General features: G+C 32.1%; 1 protein-coding gene across 1 annotated transcript in view; it reads right to left on the minus strand.

The window, feature by feature from the left end:
* Window positions 1-4851, minus strand: part of LOC121117474 (protein amalgam) — a 56545-nt gene extending 51694 nt beyond the window's left edge. Inside the window, exon 1 of the mRNA XM_071888115.1 lies at window positions 4399-4851. Within this exon, the coding sequence (XP_071744216.1) occupies window positions 4399-4468 (70 nt within the window). The 5' untranslated portion in view covers window positions 4469-4851. The remainder of the gene's footprint in view (window positions 1-4398) is intronic.
* Window positions 4852-13299: the final 8448 nt, after the last annotated feature.

The raw sequence follows: 13299 nt of genomic DNA on the forward strand, positions 1-13299 counted from the left end.
CTAAAATGATTTATCTTCTATTTATATCAATAAATTATTGGTATTAACCCTTTGGGTGTGTTGCAAATTGCATTTAAAGTAGGCACAATTGATAATCGCAATACAAAAATGATAAATTGACAGATATTATTTGAAAAACAATATCGGAGCCACTATAAGACTCTTTAATCAAATAAAAATTTTAAACTATATGTAGTTGAAGTAATTGGATACCTATATCCGACCACAAATTTGAATAGAAATCCTATAATTTAGTGAAGTATGTTAATGAAATATTGGGATGTATGAATATATCAAATAAAAAAATTAATAAGGATTTTCTCCTTTTCTTGATTATTGCTCTAGATTGATTGTATGGTGACACACCACATATGTAAAAAATATTGATGTAAGAAAATGTTTAGAAGAAATTAGAGGTTTAAAAAATACTTTTTTTATAGCACATATTTTATACCTTATCCTATCACTTATATACCTGGTGGTTTATGGAAATCTCAAGACTTACTAATTAAATTATTAATTAAGGTTGAGTGTTTAAAATTAATTCATATTTCTATAAATAACAGCAGAAATAATTATTGAATACATATGTGTATGTATATATACCAGAGCTTTCTTGATTACGTACTAATTGAGGAAATGAAACTTGAACGTTATCGACGAATTTCCATTCGCACACCCTAAGCTGTTCGGTGTTTCCACGACCACCGTCTACGTCGTCAGCAAGTCCAAAACTTTGGAGAGGAAGAAGGGGACTGTGAAAGAGGACAAACTGGATCCGGAGGATTTAAAGAAAATAGCTCAAGCCAATCTCCTCATGAGGGTCCATGCAAGAGATATCGGGATTTCACACTCGCCTGTGCAGAGAGCTAACAAAAGAAGTGGGTGGAAAGAGTTTTGTGAGGGTGGAGAGGCCACTTTTGACAGCAGCAATGAAATAAACCCATCCCCTCCGTTGCCAAACTCTTTTGAAGGAGTCTTAAGAGTTCTTTTGAACTATTTTTTTCACTTTTGGCCCCCTACAGCCCTGATGCAGCCAACCACATGGACTACACCTTTTGAGTACATGTCGAGGGGGCCCTTCAATGTCCATCAATTCATCACCGAGACCCTCAAAGGCACGTTCAGCCAACACTGTGACAGATAAATACATGCTGAGCTGGGCCAGGCCTTTAGCCGACGCCTGGAAGCCATGATTGCCGCTAACAGTGGCTACCTAAATTATTAAGAGAGCTCAGACACACATCTACATATTTAAAGAATATTAATTTGGTTGAAATTATTTTATTAGTTAAGAAATTATATCTTGTTGAAGTTTAAAATTCAAAGTGTTCATATTTTAATGAACCACTCGGTATGAAGAATTGTGTATGGTATGTATATGAATTAAAAACCTGTAGCAATTGTGACAAATTGATTATCTCTCATAGACTCTACGTCTATTACAAGCTCCCTGTATAAAATAGGTATATATGTATATTTATATAAAAAGCCACTGGCTATCTTTATTATTATTTAGGTGGGCAATAGAAAGACATGCCTACTTTTTTATTATTTGCAAAAATTCCTAGTCTAGGCACAAAATCACATTATGTTAAAGGTTGCAAACTTGCCTTAACGCTTGATTTCAGAACATTATTATATATCATTACATATATGTAGCGTATAGAGATAGTGCTGTAGTATATGTACACTACTATAATTGATATTTAGTCCTTATTAGAAACTTTGCCAACTCTTTCAAGGATTTCTTGCAAAATATGTATAAAATACATCTCTACAGAAAAGTTAGTTATGTAAGTTTATTACTACTTAAATCAATTCTACTTTTAGTCTATCCCCCCTCTCCTTCCCTTTCTTAAAGAGAAAATAATTTGAATAACAATTATGAATAATATGAACGACTCACTGAGTTTTATAAGATGAAACACACCCTATTAGGGTGAACAATCCATTTCCCTTAAATTATACAATTCTTATGGTAATGATTGTATGTACGTACATATATACAATTATAATGAATGAGAATATTAGGAAAGTCAGTGTGTTTCACCCAACTTTTCAAATAAGGAACTATATCCACTTTTATTTCACGAATTTGAAGCAAGTCTCTTATGTAATCCTTGTGATATGACTCACTTCACACGGCAAGACACAAATTTTATCACCACTGTTTTTTATTTTATTTTATGAATGCCTTAAAGATTGATGCTACATACCTACAGGGTGCGTCTTAAATATTACTGTTACTTTTTTAATTTATTTGTACGATGGGGATAATTACTTAATGAATTAATATATTACATTTATTAATTAATATAATTGATAGATAATTAATTACATATTGATTATTTAAAATGTCCACATTCGGCAAAGATGCACTTTTTGAGACAGACCGGAATAATCGACAAGCACTAGTGTATTGGTCCATTTTGGCGAGGGTCGACCTGAAAAGCTTCAAATCAGATAAAATTTTAACGATCGATCAATTTGTTTCGTCTAATTCAAAAGCCATTGGGATCTCTGGAGGGTATATCTCTCATGACTTGAGAGAGAAAATGCTTCTGGCCTCTGACAAACAATGTGAATCCCAATTGGGCCATATGGCGACGGATAGTCGTATCCAAAACACCAAGTTATTGCCAATTGAACTGATCAATCTTTTCAAATCAAAATTGACGACGAAAATTTCGTCCAAATGATCCTATGCATATCCTTATGCACCTTCGTTGCCCTCTTCCTGTTATCGTTTCCGTAATTACCAGACAAGATTTTTACTTATGTGACCGATTTGACAAATTTCCTTGATTGAAATTTACACTTTTAAAAAATCACATACTCGAAGTGACCCCAAAATTGATCAAAGAGTCCTTTATATACGTCAGCTAGGGATAACGTCATAAAAATTCATATTAGCCCTTTGCAATTAGCCGTAATAATGGATTAAAATGAGGTTATATATATTTGAGCACATTCAATTTCACCTTGACAAAAACAAGAATGTGCATGCTTCAAAATAACTATTGTCAATAGGAAATGCAAACTGGTTTCTTTATAAAATATTAGACATTTTATAAAAACAAAATATTCGCATGCTTATATGCGATTCTATTATGTACAAATGTATTAGGAACACATCTGTTGTTACGAAATTGTCAACATTATTTGAAGAGAAAAAGTCCTCATAGTGCTATAACAAAATCAGTCATTTGTTTATTCACTCAATTTCTATTTGTTTTTAATGAGTAATTGCCAAATAAATTCTGTAATTTATCATAGCCTTTTTTTATTATTAAAAGTATCTTGAAATAAATAAAAAGGTACAATACAGCGAAACCCAAACTCATCGAATCCGGACTAGACGAGGTGTGATGGCTATAGTCATTTTCTGAGTGATAGTAATTAGCACTAAAAATACTTGGACCATAGTTATCAAATGAGAACATGGACGAAGGGGCAAAAAAAATTGCTTACAAGCCCTAAATTTGTCTAATTGACAGACAGCCTGACACATAATTTTGGTTATCAAACATATTTGAATAAATTACTAAATTTGATTGAAATATTCTATGATTTAAAAAAAAGAAAATGTGTGCAAAAACAGTGATTTTGACGTGGATATACGTATTATCTAGTTTGAAGACTACTGGAGTGCTAAAGTGTTGGGTATTGTATATATTATATGTATCAAATTAATGTAATTCCACGAAATATTGACATATATATGTATATACATTTATATAAAACTTCGTAGAACTTAAATTTGCTATTCTCAACTACCTACCTAGGCAGGAAGGCATTAAAAAATAGGTATTGCCTCAATAATTTGATAATGTTCCTAATATATATGTACATATATATAAACAATAGTCCTATCTGTGATGCTACTTCTTAATTAAATGATAATCCACCTATTTATATGGTCTGCAAGTTTCGTTAAAAGAAGAAATACTGTTAAAAAATGATATAACATCTGCCAAAGGTCAGCTTCTAAAGATGAAATCATCATTTGCAAAAAAAAAAAAAAAAAAAATCATATTGATGTACATATATATAATTATGACTGGACCGTTTGATGAAGCTCATTTATTATTTTATGAAGTGAACACCGTTGCAAATTTCAATGCATATAACATGATTCATGAATAAAGTCGTTATTGCAACGAGGACGATTCCTCGACAAAAAACCGTCAGAGCTAATGTTCTTGCAATACCCATGGTTATGACTAGTGATTCTTTAAAAAAAAAACATAAAAAAACTTGTCGATTGATCGCAAAATAGCAATGAATTTTATATTCTTTATTTTACAACTTCCGGTCAAGCAATATGTGGGTATTTTTTTTGCTCTTACATATATTAACGGATTTACTATTATCAATTACTATTTTATGTCTTACCTTGGACAGAAATGAATGGAAGGAACAGGGCTGATAAACTTAAACACCAAAAAATCATTTTATTCGACATTTTGATTCTTTTTATTTAAAAAAAACAATCACTCGTATCACTCAAATATATACTAAATGATATATATATTTGGATTTTGTCAAAATTCACAAAAAATTTGTTCACTTAATACAATAACTCCTTTCGGTAAAAATATTATAGCAATAAATATATTGATGATACGGATAACCTTCTACTATCTAAGATGGCCGGGAAAAAACTAAAGTATAGTCGTAGTTGTATTTGGTCCTGACTCCGTATTGTACATAGTAGTATTAAGTACCACGCTTCTTGGAAGCGCGTATTATAATATATAAGCGCTCTCTCTTTTTTTCACGAATAATAATAATTTATATGATGTTCTTCCTCTCTCTCCTTCACCCTTCTCTCGTACAATGTACATTTTTTTAAACATTCGATGTACATACAAAGTAACATTTGAAGCCATGTGAGTTTAATTTTAATTGAATTGGGTGTTTATTTTTGCGAAATTGATACTTTTATTTTTTTAACTATTGACTTGTAAGATGTAAACAATGGTTTTATGGAGTGCAAAAAATGGGATTGAATGATACATTAGTCACGCAGTCATGATTAGAAACACATCAGAGCTGGTGCAATATCAGTTGGATATTTTGGATTATTCAATTTGTGCCTTTCAAAAAATTAAGATATACACTTGTTTTAAAAGGGACTTTTGAAAAATAGATAAAAATATATTACTTCCTAAAAAAACACTCATTAAACTAAATAACAAAACAGTATAAAAAGGGAACCAAAAAACACTTGACATTTTTTGGAAAAATGGCATTGAAAAAAAAACATGTAAATTTCTTAGGTAACGGTTTTCTCGTGCTTCTAAATTTATTTATAAGACATGATACCTTTCAAGTAATATAATTAATTTCACCTTGATTTTAGCCGGTGTAAAAATATGAAAAATCTAGAAGCCCAGGGTTCAAATATATATATATATATATTACTTGCTCCATTTAATTAACTATATGAGCACAATTGACCAAATCTCCAGTGATTGCTTAAATGTTTCATGGCTACATCGGATCAAATATAGGCAAAAATCCGAATTGATATCAGGACAGCAATCACCAGAGGAGTGCCCGTGCCCCAATAATATAGGGTTCGGAAGTAAAACGTGGAGTTAATGACTGATTTTAGAAAAATGTCGATAATTTTATTTTTTGAAAAATAATTTTGAAATTTGTTATAACAAAACTTTGAGACACGATCTTTCAAAACATGTTCACTTAATATGGCCGATCTCAGCAGCAATCACAGCCTCACACGGCGGCGGAAAACCTTGTAGGAGTTGATGATGAACTTCTTGGACATGTTGTTCAACTCCTTTCTAATGGTGGCCTTCAGGAGCTCCACGTTCAGGTGAGATGTCCGGTTAGTCTCCCTCCACAATGTGCCCCACACAGCAAAGTCCAACGGGTTCAAATCCGGCAATTATGATGGCCACATATCCTAGTGCCAAAAATCAGTCATGCTGTTGGCGCAGATCTTCTGGTATTTGGATGATGTGTGTGAGGGTGCACCATTCTGGGTACACACATTGTTGTCATCTGGGTAGGTGGCCTTGAGCCATGGCAGTATGGTAAACCTCAGCAATTGAAGTAGACGTCCTTGCCGATTTTCTCCCCAGCCTTACAAAAGAAGGGAGGCATCTTCTTGCTGTTGGACGCCACGATCGCCAGGACCATTGTTTGGGCCAGATGTGATGTTCCTCGACCTCCTCTGGTGATCTCCCAAGCCAACGGTCGTTCTGACAGTTGAAGATCTGGTCTACGGTGAAAGTCTTCTCGTCAGAGAAACTTTTTAGTGTAGATCCATTTGCCTTGATCCACGCACGAACTTTCTTGCACCTTTGCAGTCTCATTTCCTTCATAGTGTCCATCAACAGGTGGCATCGCGTCCTTGTGTAAAAGGAAAAACTCAAGTCCTCCTTCAAAGCCCTCCTAATTGTCCTCTCGTCCACGTCAAACTCGTTAGAGAGGCGATTCATTTTTTTTTGGGGGTCCTGCATGATCTTCTTCTTCAGGTCCCTCAGAAACTCAGAATCCTTTTTCAAGTTGTGTTCCCCGCTTCCTTAATTTCTTGAGAGGTCTTTTCCATCCTTTTTCATATATGGAGCACTTCAAAATGTCCATAATCTCTCCCACCTCAATTTTGGTATCCAGAAGGTCTGAGATCCTCTGCCTTTTTGCTTCTTGCTCACTCATGATGAAAGATTTGAGAAAAGTTTATTATTTTTGTTTTCTTATGCAAAAAAGACAGGAGACTCGGAATATGTAGAAAAAATCACAAAATATCTCAATTTATTTACATTATTAGCATTTATTAACAGTCTACCTTTTGCTTCAGAACCCTGTATGTTTCATTAATAGTATTTATCGGCCCCATTAACAGTGATCAGAGCTGGATGATTCCTTATCCAAAGTGTTCCTTCGTACTTAACGGAATCAAAATATTATACGAATAAAGGGATTCGGAACCATCGGAAAAAAATGGTACTGATATACTGTAGGAACTAAAGTGAAATAAAGTCCGTATCAAATTTTACAAATGTTGCACTTTATTTATCAAATTGTACCTCTTTATATCTGTATTAGTTTAATCTTTGAAACCTCCTATAATAAAAAGTAGTACTGAGCTACATAGAGTGATGGACTCTCAAAGAAAGAATTATTTTTGGTGTACGGAATATCCTTAAGATTGGAGCTCCACACCGTGTGGAAACAAAGGATTCTAGCAAATTAAGGACCTACTACTTCGGTTACCAAGATTGGCGTGAATCATCTTTCAAATATGTTTGAATCTCCTTCTCCTCTTGAGTAAAACCTGATTGGCAGAGTTTTGTATTAAATTAAAGCTTCTTTTCATCGAGGCGATCTTGAATAGTTCCTACATTAGCATCCCCATGGCTTTGGTAGGAGCATATAATAAGATTTTATTAATGAAAGACAATGTTCCTTTACCTCGACAGGCCTAGTTAATTGATATTTTGATAATAACTATTCGAGGACTATAAAGGAAGCTGGTTCGAGAATGTATTATTCACAATATTGTAGATCAGCTTGACTAATACAGGCTCAATCCCAATTTTTCTCAGCTACGTAATTATTATAATTTCTTTCAGCTTGTTATTCATTCATCTAAAGTTAATACTCTAAACATGCCCATTTTTAGCAATTATTAATAACAGTTTATTTATAAAACTTTCTATTTCATTCTTTGGTGCATGTTAAAATATTTATTTTTTCCCTGACTAGGGGAAAAAAGATTGAAAGTGCAAATTTGATTAATGATAATATACTTTTGTTTAATGCGTCATTTATTTGAATTAATTATGACTTTTAGAGTATTTATATATACATCATGGATGATATTTAAAGAAAAAAGGTGATGTATTATTGATTAGAGATCATTCGTATGTTTATTTATATTTTTTTGGGTATCAATCTAAAGGTATTTTATGTACCTAATAAATAATATAAAAGGAAAGTTAAATTGGTCAAAAGTATGAAACTTAAAATGAGTCCCATCCAGTTAAGTCCCATTTCCAGGAGCGTCTCCAAGGGATGAGCTGGAAGGATTGTTCCCCCCCTCCCCCGAAAATATAGAATTTTTGACTTTTACTAAAAGATTTAATATTAGAAATGGTTTTGAAAAAAAGTTAATTTTTTGTTAATAGCAATGAATTTTTGAAAAAAAATTGTAATAAAATTTACTATTTGAAAATTAATTTTTGAAATTATTTATCAAATAATTTTAATTTTTGGATTAAAAAAAATCTTAAAACCAAACCCTTTCTCCCAACTCGCCCCTAAAAAAAATACACTCCTACGGACACCCCCGATCCCCGTTAACATTCTTTGAAAACCCTATCGAATTTTTAAGTGATTTTTACCAGTCCCACAACCAGGATTTTTCTTCTTATTCCAGGGGATGGGGAGGTACTTGATCACAAATCTTTAAAAAGAGGATCTTCTATCTATCAAAATTGTTAAAGGAAAGATGAAAAACAAAATGACAACAATGAATTATTAATTAATTTATAATTGTAAAAAAAATTAAAAATTAAAAAAAGTAAATTATTTTTTAAAAAAAAATTGCCAACAAATATTTAGTTACAGGATGTAACACCCATAGTCACGGCCCTACATGATTGACGTAGCTCAATTGGAGGACATTGGAGAAATTATTCACTTGAACTCTATGTGGGTAGGTTCGATACTCGATTGTTGGAAAAGAAAATATAGTTAATATAAATGGACTTCAAAAACAATTCCAATTTGCACAAATTTTGGCCCATAATTGAAATAAAATAAAATTCAAACAGTCTCAAATCAGCCAATTTAATCGATTTGTGGATATATCCAGTGTATTTCTTTCATTTTTATCCATACACAATACACTTTTACTAATAAACACTGGTGTGGTTTTTTTTTACTTTTTTTTGGATTTCGATAACGGCCAGTTTGGAAAGGTGTGATATTGTAAGAAAACAATCTATACAAAATTTCATTTTCCTACGACATCATCCGTAGGTAGCACAATTTATTCAAAGTGTGTTTCTTTTTTGTGGCACTTTAGAAAAATGTTAAGAAACACTTTTTTTTACATTACAACAATTTATTTAAAAATTATATAATACAAAATTACTGCAAATGTCATGTCAGTATCTATATTCATTAAGTAAAGAGTTTTTGCTCTTTTTTTTATAATTTGATGGAGATGTGCGACATAAAGATGACCTTGTAGGACAATCCAATTTAGCATCGATAATTTGCATACCATAATTCAACTTCTCCCCTGTAGTCAAAATCGAAATTCGACAAAAGTTGAAAATCAGACCGCTCTAATGTAGATACATGAATCATTATACAAGAGTTATGATTCCAATCCTATAAATGGAAATTGTTTGAGTCATTTATTTTTTGCGAAATATTTTTGAAGGTATATTGATTTAAGTCATCATCATATTGCGTCATGCCGTAAATAAGTCAGATATTACATTTTATTATTCATGTTTATTTTTAAACTTCCTATATTTTGCCTCTTACATAGGTATTCTACTATTTTGGATTATTCATCACGTATGTATAAACATGCTGAATTAAAGCGTCATCGTTTTAACAGATGATTTAATCATTCGCATTGTATAGTAGTGTTGTATTTGAGTATCACCTCAACTCGATAAAAAGTCTTAAGTTTTCTAAACCAAAGATACCAAGACACACGTTTTCATGAAAAAAAGATTGAAAATCCAGCTTATTTTATGACGTAATAAATATACTGTACATATATTGCCAGCCATCAAACACTCAACGCTGGCAATAACATAAATTGATTTTTTTTCGGAAAATTTAACTTAACTTAACAATACTGTAATCACGGTTATATAATGGGGGGATCACTAATTTGAGGGACTATGGACGAATTACTATCAATAAGTTGAAAATTACCTTCACTAAAATAATTACTAAGGGCCCAGACCCTTCAGTGATTAAGTCCCTTCTTGAAATCGAATAATATAAATCATAAAAAATGGAGCAATGACTAGTAAATTGTTTGTTCAGAATCAATCAAAAGGAGAGGAAAAATTGGAGACGTTTCTTCTATTTAAAAGAAATGCTGATGTATTAAAACAAAGATAAATAACTTTAAAGAGTGAGGGCCCAAAACTTGCAGTAGCATTTAATTAAGATTTTACCCCCGTATTTTTAATTGCAATGGTTTCCTTATGCAATCAAACGACTGCTGCAACAAAAATAAAATGATGGTCTTTATCTCATGTCTCTAGGTGAGAAAATGTCAGACGAACAACAAATAAGACAACGCGTGGGCGATCTCCTAGCGCCAGTGTCAGTGCTGATAAGGCAGCAGGACCGTTAGGATATCTATTCAGACTGCCTATATCATGAATATGTCTCTCACAGCCCAATACACAACAACAGGCTTGACTTCTGGGCTGCTTGCATGCGGCTACTTCCAGGCCTGATTTAGGACTTTCCGAGGTGTCTTGGAGAAGAATGCCTGCCGCACCTCTTATCCAAATTTGGATTCATTCTAAGCTGTCATCATGACAGCGTGGTGTACCATGTCTCAAACAATCTGTTCACTAATACATCGAGGACATATAAATAAAAAGATATAGCTAAATATGGTATGTAAACAAATTGGTTTTGAGATGTCTTCTCTTAATTCCATAAAAATTACGTTTTTCTTAATTTATTCATGGTACATTTAGTTTGAGCTTCACTTTTGCTATTGTAGAATTTCTTGATAAATCAAATTCGAAGAATAAATATATGTTTTAGAATGAAGTCGGCTTGACACAGAGCTCAATTTGACAAAAATTTGAAAATTTTGACTCTTATTTTTAGCAATGATGATTTAAATCATGATCAATGAAAGAAAAAAATAAATTGTCTGTACAGTTGACACAGATATTAAATCAAAGTTTCAACATGGTTATATAGCTAACTATGGTACTAATATAAATATTTCTTATGTGGGCTAGTTTAATTCATAGCAATATTTATGCACAGTTGTATATGTACATGTTTAATATTTTTCAATTACAATGCCTTTGTATAATTATGGTTACCTGTTAATACAGTTCCAGATATATTTTGCGAATCTATATTTTTCCCTACAAACATACATACTCTATATAAACTTTCACTTATTTTGTAATTTTTTGCATTCATGGACCACAATATGTTTTACCTGAATACAAAGCGTGGTCTTGACGACTCCTTATTCATTCTGTATAAGCAATGACTTTAATTATAATGTAAAATTCATGTATTCAATAAACTTACAAATTCATTTGTTTTATTTAAATTTTTACATAGTGCCGTGACTAGTTCTTACAGGCTTATACTTATTGATATTTTTGTTTGAGGAATAGTTTTTGAATGACTTTTTTTGTTGTAAATTTACCAGTATTTTTGATAAAACTTTAAAAATTTGACACATTTTAGTTATGCAAAATAGGTTTTTGTTTTTTAATGACGTTCTGTTTATGAAATACATTTTTTTTAAATTACTTTTTTTATAATCTTTATTTGTCTACATTCATTGTCATTTCTCCCTTTTATTCCAGCAAATCGTATATGTTAAAAACAGTTGTGTTTCCCGAAAGAAGTTTAAAATTAATGTATCTAAGTTTTGAAGTTTAAATTTAATCAGTTAAATCAAATAAGATCCTGAATTCTGTATATAATCTCTCTGTTAGGAAGTACACCAGTGGGTCTACTTTTTATGTTGGCTAAAACTTTATCGGTTGAGAACTCATCTAAAGTCTATTTAATGTTCTGTTAATAGGATATGAAAACATCTAATTTAAATATTGTTCCAATTTTTGTTCTCAATGGTCCATTAGGTCCAAATGCCCAAACCTGAAATTATTTGTGTAACACACTTGAGTAATATTTCGACCAAACTTAAACTGCTTACCCTGATGGGGGGAAGGGGGTTATGAGTATGTTTGGAAACATAGCTTTTACTGAGCCTACAACACTGTTCACACTCAAATATGGTGTGTTGAGAACTTGGTGGACTACTGGCTTTGGTCAATAAGACCACTTAATTGTCCAGATTGCTCGTCTCTTGGTTATGGGTTTCTCTTAAGTTATGTGGAAAGATGGCTGTTTCCCCCTCCATTCAAGTATGACGCTCTAAATGCCTCCCATAGCGTTGATGAAGTGTTTCTTCACATATCTGAGGAGTTTATGAACGGTTTATGTTCCATCTTCCGGCCTTCGGGGAGGCTATGGATGTGAACAAGTGTAAACATTTAGAAATTTAAGTACATAAAAAAAGCGTAAGTATTTGAAATAAAAATTAAAACCATCTACTTCTACAGGTTCTCACATAAGTTATACCTGTTTCTTGAGTTTCAATTTGTCTACGATTTGCTCAACCGTACCCTATTTGGTATTATATATACTTTTTGATCTGTTGTTAAATATTGAAAAAATTAACAACAATCATGCATTATACATTATATCCCTCTGTAGTCATGGGTCTCTGAAAAAATTGTGATTATTCGAATCTTGTTTGATTTGCTGAAAATGGGAGGATATTAACTAGTGATAGGACGATTCCAAAAGAAATCACAATGCCATCTTAATTTAAAAAATATATATATATACCTTTATTTTGGAATGGAAAGCTTTTTTTTTAATTTTCATAATTTAAAAAAGTAATTTGCCCGATTCCGATTCCAGAAAAAACGACATATTCTCTGATTCCCGATTCTGATTAATGGTACAACTCCTTATATTTATCTCTCTCCCTCCTGCCTTAAAACCAAAATTTCACCAGGTTCAAAACGAAAAAAGATATCGTTATTTTAATCGACAGTTAAATATATAACAAAATGTTTTGAAGGGCAATTTACGTGTAATTAAGTGATGTCTTAGAAATTTGGAGATACATTTTGTGGCTCAATTTTTAATGACGTATTGACTGTACTATTACCAGCCCAAATAATATTTTTGTATTGTACCGTTTTCAATGCTTCAGTACTCTATGATGCTGTTAAGATGAACACCACTAATATAAAGTGTTGTTTCGGTCCTTATTTAGTAGTGAACACTACAGTCCAGTCACGTTCAGTCCTGCATAGCAGTCCTAAAACTTAAAAAAGTTAAGATTTTGATGAAATTTCTCAATTATATTTCTCCTTTCTTTAAATAGTTCTCATGTGGAAAGTCGGAAGGACCCCCCCAAGTACTCATAGACCAGTCTGTACCGAGTGAATAAGGACTGACACATGAGTAATATAATTTTTTAAATTTTTTCCAATAGAATTAACT

Source organism: Lepeophtheirus salmonis, chromosome 5 (genome assembly GCF_016086655.4).
Source record: "Lepeophtheirus salmonis chromosome 5, UVic_Lsal_1.4, whole genome shotgun sequence".
In the NCBI taxonomy this organism is placed as follows: domain Eukaryota; kingdom Metazoa; phylum Arthropoda; class Copepoda; order Siphonostomatoida; family Caligidae; genus Lepeophtheirus; species Lepeophtheirus salmonis.